Source organism: Saccopteryx bilineata, chromosome 1 (genome assembly GCF_036850765.1).
Source record: "Saccopteryx bilineata isolate mSacBil1 chromosome 1, mSacBil1_pri_phased_curated, whole genome shotgun sequence".
Classification (NCBI taxonomy): Eukaryota; Metazoa; Chordata; class Mammalia; order Chiroptera; family Emballonuridae; genus Saccopteryx; species Saccopteryx bilineata.
Window position 1 is genome coordinate 83475989 of NC_089490.1, and position 24640 is coordinate 83500628.

Sequence of the window (24640 nt, forward strand, 5' to 3'; positions counted from 1 at the left end):
GGAGAGCCACTGTGCCAAGCGCGCAACTATAAACCAGCATCCGTGGTCAGAGGGAAGGTGGACGGGTGGTGAGTGCCCACGGCAGAGCGCCTGTGTGCCAGGTCAGGGAAGGCCTCTTGGAGGACACAGGCTCTGGGAGCTTTGGCTGAATTGGCCAGGTGAAGGGAAGGCACAGCACGGGGCGGGAGGGGGCAGAGGGAGGGGCTGGAGGATGGCCGGTGTGACCAGAAGCACCAGGACCCTGACGGAAGTCTGGTTTTCACCCTGATGCCTTGTGGGAGGCATTTGGAGGGTTTTAACTAGGGGCTGAAGTGGTGGGACTTGCGTTTTGAAGGCCTCCGCTTCAGATGAGGATGGGTCGCAGGGGGCAGTGCAGTTCAGGGCAGCCCCATGGAGCTTGATGGCTTGGTGAGGGGAAGATGGAGGAGTCGGCGGTGGGGGTTGGGGGAGGCACAGGCTTGGCTTGCAGGTCTGCGTGGGGAGGGGTGCCGGCCACTGAGAAGGGAACAATGTGGGACCTCAAGGCCTGCGTGAGGCTAAACGAGAGGTTGTGGGCGAGGGGCTGACACAAGGCTGGGCACCAGCAAGGGCTCAGTTCACAGTGGTCAGCACTACAGGGCTTGTAGCCCGGAGTCTGGGCTGCCTGTGAACATGCCGCTCTCCAACCAGAGTCTGTCCTCTGTGTGTGTGCTCAGCCACCTCAGGGCACAGGCACAAGGCATGCTACCTCCCTGCTGCCTGCTGCCCCCTCCTGCGGGCATGTGGGGTCAGGAGGACACTGGTCTTGCTGCACGCAGGTGTCATGCCTCCCGATGTGTTTATTCCCAGACTTAATGTTTCAGAGGGTGATTTTATAACCTCCAAGTGGATGTTGTTCTGAAAACAGACGTCCACAGACTTGGGATTAGGTTGGCGCCACTGGAGAGAGGCCCTGGGAACTTGGGAATTTGCTGGAGGTTAAAGCTTGCCGCTGATACCATGTGTACTCACACACGTGTGCATGTTGTATAGTGTGTGCTGCCGGGGTATGAACACGCTCATCCATCAGTGCAGACAGGGCGCAGGAGTGGGGCATGTGGTTTGAATCCTGGTTGTTCCCCTCACCTTCCATCTGCACCCTGGGGAGGTGATACTGTGGCCTGGGGTATGGCGAGAAGTGAGGGGCCTCTGCTCAGCCCACTCCCCACCCAGGGTGCATGCCATAGCCATTAGCTGCTGTTTTCCCACTGTTAGTTTCAGTACCTGTCTGTTTGTTGGGCACCTTCTGCCCACAGGCCTGTTTGTGAGGCCCCAAAGAGCCCTGTCTTTGTTTAACTGCTAATTTATAGTAGTCATACTACTATTAATGATAAAAAGAATGCCCAAGCAGGAGAGGAGAGAAAGGGTGTCCCAAGCATGGGGCACAGCATGTGCAAAGGCCCAAAGGAGAGGCAGATAGATCCCAGCAGGCTGAACTGAAGGAGCAGAGAGGAAGAAGCAGCAGCCAGGGCCAGGACAACACGGTTGGGGGTGGGGGAGCTACGGTCAGTGTGGATTTGAGCTTGAGGCCACCAAGACTCCTCAAGAGGCAAGTGGTAATCAGACAGCTGGCCCTGGGGGTCACCTAAGACCTGGATTGGTGGGCAAGGCTTGGGCAGAGACAGCACTGGCCATGGGCACGTTGGGAGCACCCACTGTGTGCCAGCCTGTTTCGAGTGCTTTCATGCATTTCTTCATTTGATTGTCACAGCGATTAGATTCTATTTTGGTTTCTAGTCTAAGGCCAAGAAAACTGAGGAAGGAGACTTGTCCCAGGTCACATGGGGTGTGGTTACAGAAGGTGGAGCCAGGACTTGGCCCCAGGCAGTGTGGCCCTTGACTTGGTCCAGGACGGAGGGATGTGCTTTGGTCACGCCCACTGGAAGGCGTGGCAGGCTGAAAATGGGTGGGCCAGATGCTGAGAATATTAGGCCCCAGGACCCAGGCCTGAGTGTCCCTGGCAGGCAGCCCCTTGCTGCACAATACCAAGGCTTTGCTGTCCCTCTCCGTGCTTAGCCTGCCTGCCCAAAAAGGATCTGTTGTTCTCGCTGGGGTTTAATTCATCTTCTTCAGCTCTGTTTCTCTTCATATGCCCTCCTTCCTCTCCTCTCTGGCCTCGCCAAATTCGGTGTTTAAAAATAATCCTCAAATCTGGGAACAGCAGTCCCCGGCTGACCCTGGGGGCAGGCCGCAGAGGCGTGCTTGACTCGTGATTGTGGATGCAGTCAGCTCAGGAGAGTCCCACTCCTCCAGAATGTTCTCACAGCAATTTGAGTTTTATTGTTGGCCACAAGCGACCATCATGGGCAGCTTACCAATTTTCAAAGAAATAGAACCTGGATGATAAATCTAATCTGTTCTGTGGTACATGTGCTTTCCGGCGGGCCTCGGGGGGGCCCTGGATACTCCCACAGTGCTGGGAGAGGGAATACATTTGGAGGCTGGGCTAGCCTCTCTGAGCCGCTGAGTGGCCGTGTGACCTTGGGCAAGTCATTTCAACCTGTCTGAGCCTCAGTTTCCTTCTTCATGAGATGGGGGTTTGATGCTCCACCTCCCCGGCTGATAGGGATTACCTGAGGTGACACGGTGGAAAGCCCGAGTCAAGTACACATGAAGAACTCAGCCAGCGAAAGCAGACCCCGGGCAGCCGCCACTGGGGCTGCAGCACCCAGAAGCAGAGCCTGGCGGGGCGGGGCGGGGTGCTCACAACTTCCGGCCCTTATGCCCACCGCTGCTAGAGCAGCTTCCTGAAGATGTCACCTGTGTGTGTCCCAGGTGGGGGTGCCTGACAGCATAACATGCCATCCTCACTCAAGCTCAAAGTCCCTGAGCCCAAGTCGCCCTCTGCTGACCCTACAGAGGGGCGGAGGGGATGGCTTTGGCCTTGTGAATGTCAAGGCTATTGATTGTGTGATCCCTCTCATGGAAACCTAACCGGGATCACAGCTACCAGCTGCTGAGCCATGGAGATTTTGATCAGCCAGGGATGGGGCGCTCTCTTCCAAGCTTTGCTGCCTCCGATGTTAAAAAGGGAATTTTATGAATTTTATGTAACTTCCTGGGGGGTGGGTTTTCTTCTACAACAAATTCCGCCTTCAATTCTGGTACCAGAGCTGCCCTGGGAGCCTGGACAGGTAGGACAGGATCCCCCTAACCCAGAGACTCCGCACCCTGACCTTGGTCCAGCAGCCCTAGGAGTGGACAAGACACTGAACAGACCACAAGGAAGGCACCGCTGGACAGGGAACAGATGCAGCCACTGTGTGGGACCTGCACGCCCACAAGCCAGGGAATCCCTTACAATAGGCCCTAACAGTCAGCTCCCGAGATAGTCCCAAGGGCCCGGGGCCAGTGTCAGCTGGCTGAGAATTCTCACTCAGTCTCTGGGACTTTGGAGCCCAAGCTCTGTGGCCATGATCTCCATCTAGCCATGTCCTGGCCCAGGACTCTCCTGAGTTGATAGAGTAAGCCCTGGAGGTATTATGCATGAGCCCAAGGTATTACAGGTGGGCGTCCTTGCCCAGTGCACTGAGGGCAAGGACTCCCTTCCTTCCTAATCAGCGGTCAGTGAGTAGATTTTGAGAGAACCAATGAATGAATAAATGAATTAATACATAAATGAAAGAAGAGATGGAAAACGATAGATCTCAGTGGAGAGATAAACTTCTTGTAGCTGATAGAATCAAGGCTGGCTTCCTGGAGGAGGTAGCACTAGAGCAGCTTCTAAAGGTGGTGCAGGATTTGGACTCACAGGAATGAGGGGAGGGCACCCAGGGTGTGAGTGACAACCCCACATCCTATAGATGTAGGAGTTTGTAGGGAGTGGGGGCCGCAGGAGAGAGGGCTGGGCACAAGGCAGAGGTGGACTCCTCTTCCTTCTGGCATTCATTGAACAAACCTACCAGCTCTTTGATTTGAGCCTTAGCTTTAAAAGTGGGGCAGCTCTACCCTACAGGGGCCAGAGGGTCTGGAGTCTGGAGACTCATCTTTGCCCTCAGCGGGCCTCAGCTTCCCCTTCTGTAGAACGGGGCTACACTGGCAGGGGAGTCATCTCAGAGGACTTGTCATTCCACCATTCCACTTCTCCCCCCAACCCCAGTGCATTTTCCAGGGCTGATCCCTAGGTTCCCCAATAGAAATCCTTTCCTAAGCACTTTCAAATGCTTTAATCTCTTTCATCCTCCCCGAGGGCCCTGAGGGAGGCGTGGAGGATGCCCAGGCTCAGAGCAATTAAGCAGATTACAGCCTGTGGGGCAGAGCAGGCTCAGGGGTGGGAGCAGAGAGCCCACAGGAAAGATAGGGTGGGACACAGTGTCCCCAGGAGTCATCATCGTGGTAAGGCATTTCAGCTTTATCCTTGGGTCTTGCCACCCATCCCCTCTTTTTAAATTCTGGCTCAAACTTCAGAAGGGCTCCTGGTGCCAACACACTGCCCGTGCCGCTGGTGAGAAGACTGGGACCCGAGAGCAGAACCAGGGTGGGATCCTGAGCTTCCTGACCTTGGCCTTGAGCCTGGCCCGGTCTCTTTGCTCTGAAGTCTCCAGTGTCTGGATCGCCCTGGTGGCTTCCTGCTCTGTCACTAAGCAGCATTCAGAGCCACCTTGGGCTCGGCTGGTGTCCCTGCACTCTCCCCTGCCAGGCTGCCAGCTTCTGATAGTGAAGACAAGCCAGCTTATTGGTGGCTCCCGGAGCTCAGCCCCGGGGCCAGGCCTGAGCCGGGGCCCTGGGACAGTCTGGGAAGTCAGAGGGGCCACAGCCTGGTCTGCGGTGCTCTTCCAAAGAACCGCACTGCGGGTTCTGGCCTCACCTAAGACTACTCAGTTGTCACCTCCACAGTGAGGCCACCCAGACTGCCCTGCCTCAAGCAGCGCCCCCATCAGCGTGCTGCACTCCCCCCACCCACCTTGCTCCATCTCCCCTCCTTGATTGTTTTACTGTCGTGAAACACATATAACATACAATTTACCATTTTAGCCCTTTGTAGGTGTACCTTTCAGTGGCATTAAGTACTGTCACTTTGTTGTGCACCAATCACCCCCGTCCATCTGCAGAACTTTCTCATCTTCCCAACCTGAAAGGGTTCCGCTCAGCGCTCACTCCCCCTGCCCCTCCCCCTGCCCCTGGTGACCACTGTTCTACTTCCCGGCTTGTCTCGATGAATTCGACTATGCCAGGGACCTCGTGGAAGTGGAATCACACTGAATCTGTCCGTGTATGACTGGCTTCTTTCACTCGGCCTAATGTCCTCAGGGTCCACCCGCGTTGTAGCAAGGGACAGGCCTTCCTTCCTCTTTAAGGTTGAGTGATATTCCATTGTGTGGGCAGACTACATTTTGGTTTATCCATCCACAGACACTTAGGATGTTTCCACCTTTTGGCTCTGTGAATTGTGCTGCTGCGGACCTTCCGGTCCCGGTTCTTCAGGGTGTGTCCCCAGGGGCCTCAGGGCATTTTAAACATTCATCTGTTTGTGTGCTGTCACTAGGGTGCCCACGGGGCAGGGACACTTTCTGTTTAGTTCACTGCTGTGTTCCTCATGCCTGGAAGGTGGCTGGCCCGGCTCACACCTGCAGAGGGGTTGATGAAAGCCAGAGGTAGCGACACAGCAGGGAGACCGGGGTCCTGTGAGCCCCGGAGGGCCAGAGGTAGCGACACAGCAGGGAGACCTGGGTCCTGTGAGCCCCGGAGGGCCAGAGGTAGCGACACAGCAGGGAGACCTGGGTCCTGTGAGCCCCGGAGGGCCAGAGGTAGCGACACAGCAGGGAGACCTGGGTCCTGTGAGCCCCGGAGGGTCAGAGGTAGCGACACAGCAGGGAGACCGGGGTCCTGTGAGCCCTGGAGGGTCAGGAGCTCCCCCCAGGCCCCCTGCGTGAGTCAGTCAGCTGTTCTCAGTCCCCCGCGGCTCACCCTGCCCACCGGCCTGGCCTGCCCTTCGGTTATTTCCACCGCCCTACCACCCATCCTTTGATTAAGTCTCATTTTGCTGTGAAAAGAAAAGGAGGTGACAGTTGACTGGTGGGGGAAGGTCATTCATTCCAGAAAGGAAATTGGATGCCGTGTTTCCATCCGCCACCGCCCAGCGCCTGCTCCCAGCAAACTCGCTTCCCTGCCCACCCTGTGTCCCCCGCTGTGGGCAGCACAGCCAGTGCCTGTCCCCCGCCACCGCCGACAGGCAGCCCATACCAGCCTCTCCGGGTTTCGTTAAACAGGCAGCTCTGGACGGACCGATGCAAGCCAAACGATGACCAGTTGTGGCCAGCGGTCCTTGAACGTGCTCACCGTCCTCTCGCTGCTGATCTCCGCAGGTAGAGCCTCCACGGGGGCTCCACGGGAGGGGGTGAGGAGGGCAGGGAGTCCCTTCCCGGGTCCCTGCCAGCCCAGCCAGGGTTCCGGGTGCTGACTGGGGGTGCCCCCAGTCCCTGGCCCCACTGGCATCCCCGTCATGAGGAGCTGCTGTTCAGTGCCACACAATGACACCCTACTGTGTGCTGCACCCCACGCACCTGCCCAGGAGCGAGGCTGAGACATCCTCTCGGACACTGGTGGGGTGGAGGGGTGAGTTAACAATGGCTGCCAGCCAGCCTGGGAGAGGACTGTACTTGAATTCTCTCCCCGACTCCTGAGGATACCGAGGCTCAGAGAGGGAGCTGGCTAGCCTGAGACAACACAGCATGTGAGGGGCTGGGATTTGAACCATGGCAGCGGGACGCTGGGGCCCCACCGCCCAGTGCCCACCAGCCTCCTAGGCCACCCCATGCCTGGCCTCAGCTGGGCTTGCAGGTGGGCCTTCACTCACCTGTTTATGGGGTTGGGCAGAAACCAAGCCCTTCAGCTTCTCCCAAGTCGGGCCAGCTGAGCACAGAAGCAGCCCTCATCCCAACAGCAAGGTGGCCCCGGGCAAGGCCTGGCTGGCTTAGCCCTGACCTGACCCAGGCGCCTCCTCTCTGTCTCTATCTCCCTGTCTCTGTCTTTCTCTCCGTCTTTCTGTCCCTGTCTGTCTCTCCATCTCTGTCTCTCCTTTCCTCCGTCTCTCTTTTCCTCTCTGTCTCCTTGTCTCTTCCTCTGTTTCTTTGTCCCTCTCATTCCCTTTCTCTTTCCCTCTCTGTCTCTCTTTCCCTCACCTTCTCTCTCTTTCTCTTCTTCTGTCTCTTCTTGTTTCTTTCTTTGTCTCTCTCCCTGTGTCTCTCTCTCTGTACGCCCTCATGCCCCCTTGCTCATTTCCTGCCTTCATCATGCCGTTCCCCTAGGCTAGGTGGTCCCAATCCAAGCCGACCACTGGCATCTCCTGCAGCGCTTCCTGCTCCCCACCCCCAGCCCACCCCCAGCCTAGCCTTTCTATTCAGAAAGTCTGCTGAGGGGTCCAAGAACCTACATTTCCTACCAGTCCACAGAGGCTGCAAAATGTGGCAGTCCACACTTTGAGACCACTGCTCAGGGCCTCAGTTTTTTCCTCTGTACAATGGGAGTACATGGGATTAAATGAGAAAGTGTGCTCTCCTAGGTTATTTTAGTGACCTCTGCATCCCATGAGAGGCCTTCTGTTTCCCAAGGTGGAAGCTGAGAAGGGGGTCTGGGGCCCTCCTCCCACAGTGGTCACGTCCATCTTCACAGAAGCAGGTGCTGGACGTGGGGCAGGGGCACAGGATTTCATAAGGCTGCCCAAGCCAGCCCAGCCCAGCTGGGACTCCCCTCAGACAGCCCGGGTGGACAGCAGGCGCTGTGTGGGTTGCATCCTAATCCTCTCTCCTGGAGACAGAGCTTTCAGTTAGCTAGAGGAGTTTGTGCAAAACCAGACCTTTGTGGTCGGAGAAATGAATTCAGCCGAGGGTCCCTTTCAGTGATACAAATTAGATACAGCGATCCCTTTTATGAAGATACTAATTAAGCCCGAGACAGAAGCTCCAGGTTTTTCCATTGTTATATTTGCTCAGGCTTTCTCTCCCGTTTATCACCATCGGCCCTCCTGGCAAACACCATCCTGAGTTGGCAGCAGCGTCAGTGGCTGAATAGGGGCCAGGCCAGCTGTCACTGGGAGGTGGGGGGTGCCAGGGCAGGCTCCTGGGAACCATCAGGTCCAGGGCACTGCGTTAGCAGAAACCAGGCTATGAAGGGGTGCTCTTCCTCCACAAGGGGACCGGTTCTTGCACCCTTGCTGCTCACCGCTCCCCAGGCCAGCTCAGACTTGTCAGCAGGTCCCTCCAGACCACACAGCGGCACAGGTTGTTAAGGCCAGTGACAGTGGTGTGGAGGGGGCTCCCACAGCTGCACAGGCCTGGGTGGATTCCCGCTCTGCCACCACTGTTCAGCCCAGGCAGGTCACTGTATGTCTCTGAGCCTCTGTTAAGTGGGATCTCAGACCTGCCTGCTAGAGTAGCCAAGTAGATACAATGAGATAGAGCCAGTGAGGCCAGACTCAGGGCTGCCCAGTGGAGCACCTGCTGTGTGCAGAGCTGCTAGAGAGAGCCCTTTGGAGGATTCAGATAGAGCCCTGCCCACAAGGAGCCCCCAGTCCCAAAGGGAGGTGATGAGGGACCAGAGGAGCCTTCCTGACAAAGGTGAGGCTTGCACTGGACCCTCCGGGGAAAGATGAGGCAAGCAGGACTCCAGGACAGACCCAGCAGGCCCCGCCCCTGGTGCGTACGGCTTGGTGAAGGACCCCACCGAGCCTAGTGACTCTGTTTTCCAGTCTTATCCGCACATTTCCGGGTCTGTGAGCCGTACACGGACCACAAAGGCCACTACCACTTTGGCTTCCACTGCCCTCGGCTCTCGGATAACAAGACCTTCATTCTCTGCTGTCATCATAACAACACGGTGTTCAAATACTGCTGCAACGAGACCGAGTTCCAGGCGGTGATGCAGGCAAACCTCACGGCGGGCTCCGAGGGCTACATGCACAAGTAAGTGCCATGCTGCAGCCACATATGCCCTGCCTTGGGCACCCGTCAAGGCAGGGTGCCAACCAAACACCCCATCTCCTGGGGCGGTTGTTGGGTAAGGATGGGTGGGCCTGGAAGGAACCTTGGGAAGTACGGGAGACCAGGTTTTCTGGCCTGGTCTTTCCTATGAGCTTTGGTCTTTCCATCTGGGAAGTGGGCACATATGCCTGCCTCTTAGAGCTGCTGCACAGTTGAATGAGGTCAAGTATGTGGAAGGCTTTTAGGCAAAAAATGCTTAGACCTGGAATCCACAGGACCCAAGTTCCTTCCTTCATTCATTATTTGTTCAACAAATGTTGATTTGTTGAACTCTGGACCCAGAGCTTAATCCTACACAGCCTCTTTCCTTACGGTGATTAAGACGTGAGGCCAGGGCCCTGATGGAGGGGACTGCAATGAGTGTAAAGAAAGCACTGTAAGAGAGAAGCGGTGAGAATGTGCTAAGATTGAAGCAGCATGCATTTCTCTCGTTATGAGTGAAACTGAGCATTTTTTCACAGGTTTGAGAGCCATTTGTATTTCTTTTACTGTGAGCTAGCTGTGGGTGTCCTTTGTCATTTTCCTATGGAATTTTGGGCCATTTTCTTATTTATTTACGCAAACTCTTTATAGATGAATGAAATATGCATTACAAATATTTTCTCAGTGTGTCTTTGCACTTGTGATGCTTTTTTTTTCTCATGCTTTTTTTTTTTTTTTTTTTTTTTTTTTGAGAGTGAGAGGAAGGAAGAGAGAAAGAGAAAGCATCAACTTGTTGTTCCACTTAGTTGTGCCATTGATTTCTTCTCACATGTGTTCTGTCTGGGGCTTGAATCGGTGACCTTGGGGGTAAGCTAGAGATCCCGGGATCGAGATGGTGACCTTGTTGCTCCGGGATGACGCTCTATCCACTGCATCACTGGCCAGGGCTCGTGCTTAATTTTTCATTTTTTACAATCAAGTCATATCAAATTTTGTTTTTCTTGTATGTTCTCTGGCTTTTATATCCTACTGAGAAAGTCTTTCTCTACCCTGAGATCATTAAAAATTCTTTTAAACTTCTTTTATGTTTTTAATTTTTTTGCCTTCAAATCTTTGTCAGAAATTTATTTGGATGTAAGCTGTGAGATAGGAATCAAACTTTTTTTCCCCCCCAAATGGATAGACAGTTGTCTCAACACCACTTGCTGAATTGTCCATCTTTCCCCCACTGGTGTGAAATGCAAATTTATCAGATCCTATAATATATTAAATTTGAGTATTAAAGAATTAAGTACTAAATATTAAGTATGAAGCAGATCCATTGGTCTTTCTATCCATATGCTAGCACCACACTATGGTCACTACTATGTGCCTTTAATATGTTTTAAAGTCTTCTTGGTCTATTTCCCGGGGCTCATTTGTTATAGAAACTCTAGAACTTGCTTGCGTAGTACTTTCTCCCCTAAAAAATATCCTGTTGGTATTTTTTACTGAGATTGGGTTGAATTCATAGAGTAATTCTAGGAGAACCGACTTTTCATGATGCTGAATATTCCTATCCAAGACCATGTATGCCTTCCCATTTGTTCAAACTGTCTTCCATAGTATTTTGGAGTTTTCTTCATATAGATATTGTACCTTTCACATTTTTCCCCTACTTATTTCTTTTTAGGCTATTATAAATAGGGTCTTTTCTTCCACTAACTCTTCTAAGTAACTATTGTTCAGGTCAAGACGTAATGATTTCTATATATGAATTTCATATGCAGCCACCTTACTAAAATTTCTTGTCTTTGTCATATATTTTCAGTTGTTTCTCTTAGGTTTAATTATGCCATTTGCAAACAAGGATAACTACTTCCTGTTTTCCAATTTTTGTGCCTCACTTGTTTTTCTTGTCCAATCATGTTGACACGTATCTGTAACACAGTCTTTAAAATTGTCAGATGTTCTTATCTTCTTCTATTTAATGAGGATGCTTCAGATATTTTCCTAATAACTCTTGAGCCTGATTCTCAGAGTAAATACACACACACACACACACACACACACACACACACACACACACTTGTCCCTCGCCATATTGTGGTTCACTTTTCGCGGTCTCACAGTATCGCAGATTTTTAAAGTATATATATCTAATTTTGTATCGTGGATTTTTTGTTATAACGTGGGATTTTGCAATATATAGGTATTTTTATATATTTATTATTTTAATTATTTTTTTGGTAAAATGAGCATTTTCTAGCCTAAAAAATTGAAAACAATATAAAAAGAGCGTGGGAAAGGTTTCTAAGAGTGTGGGAAGGGTTTAAAAGCTTAAAAAATATATAAATAATAAAATAAATACAAGGTTGATACTTCTGGAACCTAATCCCTGCAACAGATGAAGACCACTGTGTGTGTGTGTGTGTGTGTGTGTGTGTGTGTATACATATATATATTTTTGTTTTTTCATAGTAAGGAGAAGTCCACTTGGAAGGTATGTTTGTTGAGTGACTGTTGAAGGGATTTGTGGCACCACTGGGAGGTGGTGGGGTGGGTCTGAGTCCCAATCTCTGTTTGATGTTGGGACGTGAATGGTTTGCCACCACACCATGCTCACTTGGGGAAGTCACCCCTTCCCTTTGGCCAGGCAGGAGATTTGACTGTGGTCCAGTCTTTCCTCCTCTTGCTGTGGCCAGCTCCCCCCAGCCTTTCTTCCTCAAATGCATGGGTGAATATCTTCCCATCTGTTCAGGCCTTAGAATAATTCTGTCTGTGAAGTCATTCAGCGAGGCCTGCTCGGCACAGGGGCTGGAATCAGGCCCGGAATCTGACCCAAACCTTATATAAAACCAATGACTGATTCCCTGCAGGAGGACAGTAGTGCTAGGATTGGGCCGAGGACCCAGAAAATGTTGTCGTTGTGACCAAAAGCCAGACAGAAGACAGGAGCTTGGCCAGACAGCCAGACTTCTCCAAGGCTCTGGCGACGGGGGTCTGGGAAGCCCACAGGTTTCTATAATTCACACGTGCACATAGGATTTCACATGGAGCATTTCATCATCTCCGCACAGTGGGCCCCGGCCGCACTGATGAAGAGCTGGACCACAAAGTACAGCCCTTCCCTCAGGGAGCATGGAAATCCTGAAGATCCGAGGTTTAGTTCAGTTCTCATTCTTGAAGTTCAGAGGGCACGATGGAGGGTGCAGCGGGGGACAGGCTCTCCTCCTCTGAAGTCACCCATACTCCACACACTTGACACCCAAGGAAGATGAAGCTTGCAGAGGTTGAATAACATGCCTGATTGAGGCAGCCGGTCAGTGGTGGAGCCAAGAGCCAGCCCAGGTCTGGAAGAGGCCGATTTGAGCAGAAGCAAAAAACAGGAATCTCCACAGCAGCTCCAATGACACCTGGGCCGGATCCTTCCCTGTGGGGGCTGCCTGTGCCTTCCTGGCCCCACCCAGAGCCCTGGCTGTGACAATCAACCATGTCTCCTGATGATGCCAAGTATGGGTGCAGGGTACCCCATCCCAAGGGGTGAGCCACTGCTCTGAGGGGATTCCTCCTTCCTTGTTCTCCACCAAGCACCACCACCCCCACTACCTCGTGTCCCAGGAGGGAGGAGTGTACTCAACTCCATGTATCTGAAATTCTAGGAAGGTGGGAGCCAAACGGCCCAGACAGATGAGCATTTCCAGGCAGAGTTCTCTGCTGCCTCAGTGTCAAGAGCAAGGGGAACCATGGGGGCGGGCAGCAGGGTCTGCAAGGCTTGGACTTTCTCCTGAGGGTGCCGAGGGGCCCTGAGGGCTTTAGGCTGGGATTGTGTTTGTGAGTGGTGCGTGGTGCATGGGACAAAGGATCTAGGCACAGGCATCCCCAAACTACGGCCCGCGGGCCGCATGAGGCCCCCTGAGGCCCCCTGAGGCCATTTATCCGGCCCCCCGCCGCACTTCTGGAAGGGGCACCTCTTTCATTGGTGGTCAGTGAGAGGAGCACTGTATGTGGCGGCCCTCCAATGGTCTGAGGGACAGTGAACTGGCCCTCTGTGTAAAAAGTTTGGGGACCCCTGGGGACATTACAGAAGCAAGACAGAGGCCCTGCTGAGTGGAGGGGAGGCAGGGTTACCCAGGAGATGACCAGTCGGAGTTCAGATCAGACCCTGAAAACCCCCACCCAGCTGTTTGATCTCAAGGACCCTGGGGAAAAGGCCTGAGCCCAAAGCTGGACCAGGGTCCAGTGTCCATATGGAGTGTGTGGCGGGGGTGGGGGGAACGACTGGAGATGACCAGTGGAGAGGGAAGAAAGAGGGCTGATCCCTGGAGCTCTGCTTGGGATGGGTCAGTGAACCAGGTGGGACAGGCCTGCAAGGCTGGCAGGTCCCAGGTGGCCGTGGGTGTGCAAGGGGAGCCAGGAGCATCTACTTCTGGGACTGTCCAGCCCTTTGAGATTCTGGATTGGTCATCTTCTGGGTAAGACACCTGTGTTGTGCCATTAATCCTCACTGTGAGAAGAAGGAAGACCTGAGGCCCAGGCTGGAGCAGTTCCATTCTAGATGCAGTCAAGACCTGAGGGACACTGCCGGGACCCTTGTTCTGGTCATTGGCTCTGCCACCCTCGATGCACCTAGAAAGCCAGGGCTGTCTGAGGCTGGGGAAAGCACCAGATCTCAGCCAAGAGGCTGGATCCCAGACAGGGTAGCTCCCGCCGACCACCTGTCCAGATGGATCAAGGCAGCCATGACCCAGGTCAGGGCTTTATGAAGATGGCAAGGGCTTCCTGGTGCCCCCCCCCACCCCACCCCTGCCAGTGAATCAGCCAGGAGGCAGACAGGAGACAGTGAAAGCAGAGTGCATCTGACGACTTATTTAGTTGTGTTCTGGAGGAATGGAATGGTGTGTTTGGTTCTGGATGCCCGGGGAAAGGCAGGCCGAGCGAGGGAAGCTGCCCCACCAAGGCCACGGACGGGCAAGGTGCTACTTCCATCCACACGGGCACAGGGGCCCTTGGTGTTCAGAACAAGCTGCCCACAGTGTCTACCCAGGGCCCTGCATGAAGAGTAGGAGCGTCTGTCCTGGGCATGAAGTGGGACGGGGCATGGCAGGGCATGAGGGGCTAGTGGTCAGCTCTTTCTGGAGACAGGGAATGTCTCTCTGGCACAGGGAGCACGAGTGGAGTCTTGTGCAATATGTGGGTGTTCCCTCGCCAGGCAGATGGGCTTCAGGGGCTAGGCGCGTGGGAGAGAGCTTCTAGGACTGCAGAGAACCCTCCGAGGCCTCAGAGGGTGGGGGGGGTGCGAGTTGTCACTCTACCCTGTCCACACATGAAAGCTCTTCCCCTAACGCTGTCCTTTCCCAGTGCCCAGAAGTACTCCAGCCATGCTGATGGCCAATGAGTGGCAGTCGGCCGGCCAGGCCTATGGACCCGAGAACCCGGTGCTCTGGGCTTCCCGCCTGGGCCTGTCCTGTAGGCCCAACGTCTCCCCTCAGCACAGTCAGGCTCTGAGTCCAGCCCCTGAGCGGGGTCAGAATCTTCAGATAATCTTATCAGACGCTCATCGCCATTAAGCCGTTAGGCATAAAACCTACACACACTGGCAGCCTTGGAAAGACTGAGGTTCTAGACTCGGTGTTTCCTCATCTGATTATACTCTCTCAGCACAGGGACGGGAGGCAAGTGAACGTTTATGAGCGCTTAGGGCAACACGAGGGGCCTCGCACTAACGCCGTTGATCCATGTAGAGGTGTTATCTATAAGGAAGGTCCCACGAGCCCCATTATGCCGGGGCTGAGGCTCAGAGAGGGTGAAAGCTTGCCTGTAGTCACAAAGCACACAGGCGGCAGAGCAGGGCAGGGCTCAGTCATGCTGTGAAAGTGAGCAGCCCCGGATTCGCTGGGGCTCTAGCATCCCCAGGCTTATTGTTGGTTCACAGCCTGTCTCTTTTGAGTCACTTGTGGCTCTGTGCATGGAGCATTCTGGGACTCAGCTGACCAGGCAGTCCCCATCAGGGTAGGATATCCCCATCAGGGTAGGATGTCCCCATAGCAGAAGGAAAAAACTGATGGTCAAATCACAGGGTGACTCCCTCTCAGAAGCAGCCAGGACATTTCTGCTGTTGTTTTTGTTTGTTTGTGTTTTGTTTTTTTGGCCAAAGCACATCACTTGGCCAAAGCTGTTTCCAACAGGGTGGAAAGAGGCATAAGACAGATCCCGGGGGCAGGCCTGCAAGGAGAGACAGTGAGTACAGTGGTCTATAGTACATTGGCCCCAAAGCCCATGCTCTTCCTGTGCACTGGACAACCTCAGCCTTGCTGTGTGACCTTGGGCAAGTCACTTTGCCTTTCTGGGCCTAGATCATTGAGCATTCCATCATCGCCTTAATCACAGGACCAGCACTCTCTGGGCCCTTTCTCCTCCACGCCCTGTGTTATCTCATTAAGCCTCACCATCACAACCACACCTAAGGAGCGCTGTTGTCCCCATTTTACAGATGGGGAAAGTAGAGCTCGGTTCCCAAGATCACAGAGAGAGCATTTTGCAGAGCTTGTATTTGCATTCACGCAGCCCTGCCTTCTCGGGCTGAGAATTTAGTCACCAGATCAGCTTGCCGCACTGACCAGCTGGCCGCCTCGCAGGAGGGCTCGATGCTGGGACACTTTAGGTGAGGTGGATCGAGCAGATGTTCCCGTTCTGACCCAGCAGCTTTGGGGACTCACCTCCTCCATCCTCACTGGAATAGCCTGTGGGGTGGTGACCGGGCTTCTACCTGGTCGCAGCTGCTCCTCCAGCTGACCTACCTGCTCCAGACCCCGGAAGGTATTTGGTGAGATTCCTCCATCAGAGGTTTCATTTACTAGTTGGGAAACACCAAAAACATTTGAATCAATAAATGTCCCAAAATAGAATGAAGAACTGTAGCTTTGGCTGGATTCACATCTTGCCCCATCAAACAGCCTCTATTTTAACTTTTGCCCTTTAAAACACACACACTCAAAAAAGACCCCTGCATTTGGATGGAATTAATTTCCAGATCACATTTTTAAAATTAAATGTAAAAACCAAGATGCTCCCAGCCAGCCAATAACCATGGATCCAGCTGACCACAGAAGACAGGAGAACTGCCCGGGGCCAGTGTCCACGGCCTGGGCTTCCCGGCCAGTGGCCACCTCCAGGGTGGTCTCCCTTGCAGAGAAGTGGGCATCAGCAAAGGGAGCACCTCCTGCTGGTGTGCCCCTCACTTCTCTGGGCTGGGAGGGTGATGAGGTCTGTGCCAGTCACAGTGAGCAGCACCCAGCAGTCCCAGCAGCCCCACACACATGGGGGAAGGGACATGATGATGAGATGCTGGATGGGGGGATGGGAAGCCATCTCTAGTTCCTGCTGGAAGGTGTGCCAGGACAAGTGGGCACACGGCACAGGTGTGGGAAGCATCCCTGGACATTTGTCCTGGACTTGACCTTGGGATTTCCCCAAGATTCTGCACAGTCTGAGGTCAGACAGACCCGGGTCCAAATCCCTGTAGAGCCCCCTTCCAGCTGTGTAGCCTTTGGCAAGTGACTTTGTCTCTCTGGGTTTTATTTTTTCATCTGTAAATCTGCGAGACTGGCTTCTTATTCATAGTACTGTTGCAAAGATTCAGGAGTGTGTGCTGACTGCTAGTAGGACTGTTAACTATTAGTGACCATGCATAAAGAAGATACAATCCAGTGATGAGGTTACTATCAAGGCCACCATGGTGCCCAGTTCACCATAGCACTCACTGTGCAATAGCTAAAGTAACATCAGGAGCAGCCCTGTGCTGAGCTCTGGGCACACGAAGAGAAGTTGGATCCTGGTCCTAGCTTCAAGCAGATCTGGTCTTGGGGTGCAGACAGTGCAGTCCTGCAGAACAGCAAAGACAACACAGTGTGTTCTGGGAAATCCAGTGGCTCTGGGAGCCCCAGAGGATGGATTGAGCCCAGTATAACACATCAAGGAAGGCTTCCTGGAGGTGATAGTTACACTAAGACATGGGGGCAGGGCCAGCTGGGTGTACAGCAGGTAGGGATTGACTTCCAGGCAGAGGAGCAGCATAGACAAAGACATGGAGGTGTCGTGTCTGCCCAGAGAACCTGGCTAGCACCTGCCCAAGGCAGTATGGTACAATGCTTAACCTGAGTGGCACCTGTCCAAGGTGGTATGTGCAGTGGTTAGAAATGTGTGCTCCGAAGCTAGACTGCTGGGTTCCAATCCTGGCTCTGCCATTTAATGACTGAGATCTTGGACAAGTCTTTTAATTCCTCTGAGCCTCAGTCTTCCGTCTGCAAACGGGGGTGGGGTGGGGCCAATGGCAATAATCCTCCCTTCCGGCTGTGCGTGCTGAATGGGCTAAGATGCGTAAAACCATTAGAGCAATGCACACCCGCTGCTGCTTTCATTACTGTTATTTCTCAGTCCTGGTGGTTCCAGGCCAGCCGTGGTCCAGCCAACACCCCCAGCCGGCATCACAGGTGCCCTCTCTACAGGGCAGTATCTGCAAACAGCTGCCCCTGCCTCCCACTCCCTGCTCCTCCCTCAGCCCCCTCGGCGCTGCCATGGGAACCACTGAGGAAAGCTGGAAGCTTAGAGCAACCCTGGGGAGGCTCCAGGGCAGGCTGGAGAGAGGGAATCAGCTGTGTAGGGACCAGAGCCAGGCCCTCCCCCTCTGTCCTTGGGGATGTCCACCCAGGACTCCTGCCTCAGCATGCCAGACTGGCTGCTGGCCTCTGCTCCTTGCTAGGAATTTCATACCCAGATTGCCTTCAGGCGAGTGTAGCTTCCCCTGGAAATCAGGTTGGCAATTACTTAGGCCTTAGCCTGAACAAGCCCCTGAGACAGCTGCAGTCCTCACAGAGGTGGTGGCTGGAGGTGGGACCGCAGGAGGGCAGCTGTGACAGAAACTGTCTGGTCCCTCGTTCCTCAAGCAGATACCCAGCCCCAAGTACCTGTCAGTTCCAGCTCCGTGCTAAGTGCTTGGGACATGCAGAGGCCTCTCCCTGTGAGGGGAAGGAGGGCATTTCAGGCAGAGGGCACATGAGCAACTGAGAACCCCCGCCTGGGCCCAGCTCTGCCAGGGGCTGGAGCAGCTGGAGGGGAGCAGCCCCATCTCCCTGCTGAGGCCGCAGCTGCGCCAGGGGTGAACCGAGCCAGGAAGATCCAGAGCCTGGTGACTGAGACCAGGAGGGGCTTCACATCCTCTCCTGCAGGCCCAGAGATATGCAGGGATTCTCCCTGGCCACACAACAAAGTTGGGCCAAGGAGGAACCAGAATCAGACCTCCTGGTTCCAGGCCCAGTTCCCTGGCTCCAGACAGGGTCCAGAGGGACCTGCTGTGGGGACTCAGGACATAGAGGGGTCCTCTCTGTCTGGCAAGAGCTGGGGGGGTCCCTCCATGTGGGATGTGAGTAGCAAGGCCCTGCTTTTCGGTGACGTGCCTCCTCTCTGCCCCCGGGCAGTGCACACCCTCCTGAACAGAGGCTGCCACAGCGAACAGATGGAGGTGGCATTTGAGTGATTGGTAAATTGGTTCCTTAAACAGCCACGGTCCCTGGTGAGCACTGCTTGCAGGGCAGCAGCCCCAGGGCAGCAGCCCCAGGAAACTGCCCTCCCTGGGTACAGTGGGCACTTAGACCTTGCCTGGGTGGAAGGATCTAGGCCACAGTCCAGGTGGTGGGCTCTGGGCTTGAGGGGCACTCAGGCCAGAGGGGCTGGACCCACCCATATGGAGGGGCAGCATGGCTGGTCTCAGAGAGGCAGTGGTAAGAGTCAGGCAGGGAAATCGGAAAAGGCTGCCCAGGCAGAAGGCACAGCCTGTGCAAAGGCTCAGTATTGAAGCTAGCAGGGCCTGCTCCTCGATGACGAGGCCCCTTAGCTGGGGAGCCAAGCTCCACGAAGGGGCTGCGATCATTTGCAGCTTAAAACCCTCCACATTTGTGCTTCTGGGGGGCAGAGCAGCCCTCAGTAGGAAGCATTGGGTGAATGAGTAAGAAAAATGATGTCAGAGCCCTGGGACCCCTGGCCATACACAGCCTGGTGTTACCTGCTGAAGGGGCTCATTGGGGGAGGGGATAGAGGGAGGTCTGAAAGGCAGATAATGAGTGGAACAGCCAGGACCAGTGACTGCTGCACGGGGCATGGGGAAGGTGGCTGAGCTGGTGTCATTTCCTGGGCTTCTGAGCAAGAGGGAGATTGGAGCAAACTGCAAGGGAGCTGGCCCAGGTGGGATGCCCTGGCTGAGTTCCACAGCACGTGGGGGTGTGAGGTGGCCCACTGTGGAGGCTGAGGGGCAGGGGCTTATGGCTCTGGAACTTGAGTCAGTTTGTCCTAAGACAATAGGCTTCTTGCATTTGCCCTGGGTTCAGTAAGATGGGGAGGAGCTGGTATCCCAGGTGGCAGGAACAGCATAAGCAAAGGCCCTGGGGCAGGCAGGCAGGGGGCACCTATGAGGGACAACTGACAGGTCTGTGACTAGCACCGATGTTGGGGGTGTCATGGGGGTGAAGGTAGGGTCCACCAAATGCCCAACTGAATATTTCTTCCAAAAGGATAAATTGGATGGCTTTCCAGGTTTTCATGGTCTGGTCAAAGGCTTAACATTGCCCCCCCCCCCAGGATCCCTGTCCAAGGACTTGGGGTGTCAGGAGATCCCTGTCAGGGTGTCAGGCTGGGACAAGGGTTTAGGGCAGTGGATTGCAGGATCTGGGAAGAAGCAGACAGGGCAAGTGGGAGAGAGTAAGTGGAGGGTGAGCATGAGGAGAGGGGGCCAGGACTTCTCACCACCCCTCCTCTCTAGGACCCCGAAATAGCCCCTTGTCATGTTCTCTAATCAACCCAGCTGATTAACTGCAGCCTGAGCAGGACCGCTGTTGTCTCCTCTCATAGCCTCTCTCTGTTTTTCCTCAGCAATTACACCGCCTTGTTGGGAGTGTGGATCTATGGCTTCTTCGTGCTGATGCTGCTGATCCTGGATCTTTTGTATTACTCGGCAATGAACTACGACATTTGCAAGGTTTACCTGGCGCGCTGTGGCATTCATGGACGGTGGATGAAACAGGACCCCCGGCGGTGGGGGAACCCTGCCCGGGGCCCCCGGCCAGGGCAGCCGGCCCCACAGCCACAGCCGCCCCCAGACCCCCTGCCACAAGCCCCCCAGGCTGTGCACACGCTGCAGGGAGACACCCACAGCCCACCGCTGGTGACCTTCCAGAGTTCATCTGCCTGGTGAGTGGTTGCATTTGGGTCCCAGAATGTCCTGGGTCTCTTGTCTTTGACTGGCAAACTTAGAAAATACCAGATCATTATAGCTGCTGTGTTTGACTTGCCAATTACCTAGTTATTTGCAAAGAAAGATTTGAAGTTGCTCACGGTAACATGTGCCTAGACAAGAAAGTCAAAGTGAGAGGTGAAAATGGAGCTTGGAAGCATACACAGCTTGTGAGTTTATCACACGTAGGACCTGGTGTTGGAGTAATTGCCACTGAGTGTTAAACAGAGTTGTGAGTTTCCTGGTTGACAAGGCAAAAGAGGAAATTGGATGGCTTCCCAAATTTTCACAGTTTGGTAAAAGGAGGCAAATCAGTCTTTGAGGGGCTGGGGGGGAGAAGTTTTTTCAGAATGAACTTAGAAATTGAGCACGTTACTGGGTTCCATCATGCACATATGCTGAGTCACAGAAACACAATGCAGGCAGGCGCTCCGTGATGCCGGGAAGGAAGCTAGCCAGGGAGGTGGGACCTTAGGGGAATGGCCTTGCGGGGTGGCTGCCCCCAGCAGAACCTGTTCACTCTGTTCAAGGCGTGAGTTCCCATCCCACCTCCTCTGCTGCGACTCTCATCTGTCCAGTCCCAGTCTGGTGGGAGGTACGGAACAACCCGCCCTGGGGGTCCCTGGCAGTGCAGAGTTGGAAGGAGAGAGGAGGCTCTGTGCACCTTGGCGCAGGAACCCACTGTGCCACTGGCAGAACCCAGGCCTGGGCAGAAGCCCGGCTGAGGGCAGATGCCCCCGTTAAGGCATGGGTGAGAGGTGCCAACGCTCTGTGGGGGCTGAGCTGCTGCCATGGGCACCTTATCCCAGGACATCCTGATACTGAGCCTAGGCTGCAAGGTTCAGGTGCAAAAACCTACAACACTATGGTCACTGCCAAGTCCATGAGCTTTACAAGCAACCCGACCTGGGTTCAAGTCCTACCTCTGCCTTTTACCAGCCCGTAACTTCAGGCAAGTTGCTTTATCCCCTTCAACCTTCCAATTCTTGTGAAGAACGCACAGCCCTTCACCCTGGGCTTGTTCTGAGGATGAAACACCAGGTGCATAGTAGGTGCTCAGCTCACCATTGCTGCATCCTCACAGGAGATGCAACCAGTTTCATGAACGATCATTTAAACAGTTAACGGGTAGTGACCTTTTCAATAATGCATGACTTAAATAATTAATAAGGTGCACTTAAATCAGCTTGTGCTTATTGATCGAACAATTGCCCTATAGATCATGCAGGAGACAAAGACCCGGTCTTGCTCAGCAAAGTTTGACAAATGTCTACCCAGCAGGTCCTCTGGATGGGGTCCCATGAGGGCTTCTGGTGCTGTGGAGGTGACGGGAGGGAAAGATACACAGCCCGCCCAAAGCTGCAGACCATGAAGCGTCTGTTAACCTGGCCCCAATGGTGGGGGTTTCTGAAATGTGAGTGTTCTGCAGCAGACACACCACGCTGTTTGTCACCAAGTGCATGTCACAGCCTGACAGTCACGTCATGAAATGCCAAAGCATGTGTGCAAGGCCAGGAGGCTCTTGAGTGCTAGTCACACACCTTGAAAGGCCCTCTTTCCGCTGTGTCCCTCAGGGGCCTCCTACAGTGCCCCCGCCAACTCTCTGCTGTCACCTCCAGCACTCTTCAGCCCTGTGGCCTCTTTCTCCCCCCCCATCCCAGCTGTCCCACCTCTGTGTGATGTGGAGGAGCCCTACCCCCCCCCCCCCCAGCTCTGGAAGTGTCTCTACTCCTCTGCTTCCCCTCACACCGGGAGCAGAAGCACAAGAAGGCCACAATGACCCTTGAAATCATATGACCTTAGCAGATTTCATGTGGCCTGAGGGAGAACCAGACCCTCTGCCCTGATGTTCAGGGCACCCCCTCAGCCTTCTCGAGAGTACCCTCCAGCCATTTGCAGAACTCATTTGTGCCTCCTCCATGGGGTGTCCGCGTTCACCCCGCCCCACAACCTTCTTCCTGATGAAGCTCGGGCGTCACCTGCTTCCCGGCTCTGTGCCCAAGGTCCTTGGTGTCTGGTTTCTGCAGGGAGGACACAGCCTACAGCGAGGAGTCTCAGACAATTACCAGATAAGAAGGGAGAAGACCAAATACCTCCTCTCCTTGGTACTGCATCCAATACCAAGGAGGTCTCCAGACTGGAATGTGGGGAATTCCAAGACGGAATGTCCCAAGTCAGGCTGGAGTTTCAAATCCTTGGGCTTCCAGCTGGATCTGGAAACGCTGGGCTTGTCCCCTCTAATTCCCGACCTTCCTGGCTGGGGCCTGGCTCCTCCCGCTGGCCTAGGCTTTGGCCTCATTTACACGGAAGACCCACCCCCTCCTTCACCACCTCTGTCTTCTTCTTGTTCCCACTGCTTTGGTGAAAACCCAAGGGGGGTGTTTTTTCTTATTGCTGCTCCAGGACCAAGGACTGCCATGGAGTGGGGGTGACAGAAACACCCAGAACCAGAGGCCTTACCTGCTGTGTGTCCTCGAAGGAATTGCTGGCCCTCTCTGAATCTCAGTACCTCCCTGAACGATGGTGATAAAATGTGCAGGAGGGTGCACGGAAGGGACTGGCCCAGTGCTGAGCACACAGTAGGGCTGAAGGGAATATTGATTTCTCCCAAGAAACACTGCTTTGTCCCTCAACTGTCTGGTCAGTCCCTCTATACCCCGGGAAGGCAGGCAAGGACACTCACAGAGCCAGACTTCTCAGTGAAGAAGAGCAGGAGGCCCTGGCCGGTTGGCTCAGTGGTAGAGCGTCGGCCTGGCGTGCAGGGGACCCGGGTTCGATTCCCGGCCAGGGCACATAGGAGAAGCACCCATTTGCTTCCCCACCCCCACCCCCTCCTTCCTCTCTGTCTCTCTCTTCCCCTCCCGCAGCCAAGGCTCCATTGGAGCAAAGATGGCCCGGGCGCTGGGGATGGCTCCTTGGCCTCTGCCCCAGGTGCTAGAGTGGCTCTGGTCGCGACAGAGCGACGCCCCAGAGGGGCAGAGCATCGCCCCCTGGTGGGCAGAGCGTTGCCCCTGGTGGGCGTGCCAGGTGGATCCCGGTCGGGCGCATGCGGGAGTCTGTCTGACTGTCTCTCCCCGTTTCCAGCTTCAGAAATTTTAAAAAAAAAAAAAGAAGAGCAGGAGGCTTGGCCAGAGGAGGGACACTTGGATTTGGTGCTGGGAATAAATTTTAAATAACAGCCAACCCAGCCCTGGCCGGTTGGCTCAGCGGTAGAGTGTCGGCCTAGCGTGCGGAGGACCCGGGTTCGATTCCCGGCCAGGGCACACAGGAGAAGCGCCCATTTGCTTCTCCACCCCTCCGCCGCGCTTTCCTCTCTGTCTCTCTCTTCCCCTCCCGCAGCCAAGGCTCCATTGGAGCAAAGATGGCCCGGGCACTGGGGATGGCTCTGTGGCCTCTGCCTCAGGCGCTAGAGTGGCTCTGGTCGCAACATGGCGACGCCCAGGATGGGCAGAGTATCGCCCCCTGGTGGGCAGAGCATCGCCCCTGGTGGGCGTGCCGGGTGGATCCCGGTCGGGCGCATGCGGGAGTCTGTCTGACTGTCTCTCCCTGTTTCCAGCTTCAGAAAAATGAAAAAACAAACAAACAAACAAACAAAAAAACAGCCAACCCTTGAACCCAAGTGTAGGCCTGACCTGTGCCAAGCAGTCATATAGGGCACGCTATGGTCCCGCCCAAGCCTTGCTAGAGTAAGAGAATGAGGGTTTTGTCTGTTTGGGTCAGTGTTTCATCCCCAGCTGTCAGACACTTATTTGATGAGTCCCCATTTTATAGCTGAGAAGACTGAGGCACAGAGAAGTTAGGTAACTGGTCCAGGGTTACCCACGCTGGTCACCAGCAGCCCCAGCGTTTGAACACAGGCAGTCTGCTTCAGCCTGCATGGAGGACTGCTCGGCTGGCAGGGCTGGGTCTCGAGCCTGGTCCCTCAGCCAAGGAGTCGGACAGGAGAAGGCAGATAGGCATCAGGAGATAGAGCCCAGGGTCTCCAGAGCCTGCTGAAGCCTCAGGCAGGCACCAGCTCGCTGCCACAGGCTCTAGCCAGGGCACAGTATAGGGCAGAGGAGGGGCAGGGGCCTGGAAGGGGCCAGTGTGTGGGGTCGAATCCCCATCCACAGAGGAGCAGGGAGCTGATCTTCCCCACTCCTGGGCCAGGCGCTAGGACATACCGTCGGCCTGAATCAGGTGGAGATAATGGCAGTGAGCAATCAGCGATGATGGAACACCTGCCCAGCCTGGGCATCTGGGAGATCTTCCTGGAGGAGGTGACAGCTGGCCTGATCTTCAAGAATGAACATGTGCAACGACCTGGGTGAGGGGGCCAGTCCGCAAGGTCTCCACAAGAACAGAGGGTATCATAATCAAATTCTTCTACTGGTGAAGCCCCTTTTACTGATAACATTCCACAAGAAGCCAGAAATGCCCCCCCCCCCCCCGAAAGTCTCCAGGGTTAAGGACCTTCTTT

General features: G+C 54.5%; 1 protein-coding gene across 2 annotated transcripts in view; it reads left to right on the forward strand.

The window, feature by feature from the left end:
* Positions 1–24640, forward strand: part of SHISAL1 (shisa like 1) — a 125015-nt gene that overhangs the window by 79891 nt on the left and 20484 nt on the right. For both annotated transcript variants that reach the window (XM_066255782.1, XM_066255773.1), the window contains exons 2-4: positions 6228–6323; positions 8705–8918; positions 19821–20138. In XM_066255782.1, coding sequence (XP_066111879.1) covers positions 6260–6323; positions 8705–8918; positions 19821–20138 — 596 coding nt within the window. In that variant the 5' untranslated portion in view covers positions 6228–6259. The remainder of the gene's footprint in view (positions 1–6227; positions 6324–8704; positions 8919–19820; positions 20139–24640) is intronic.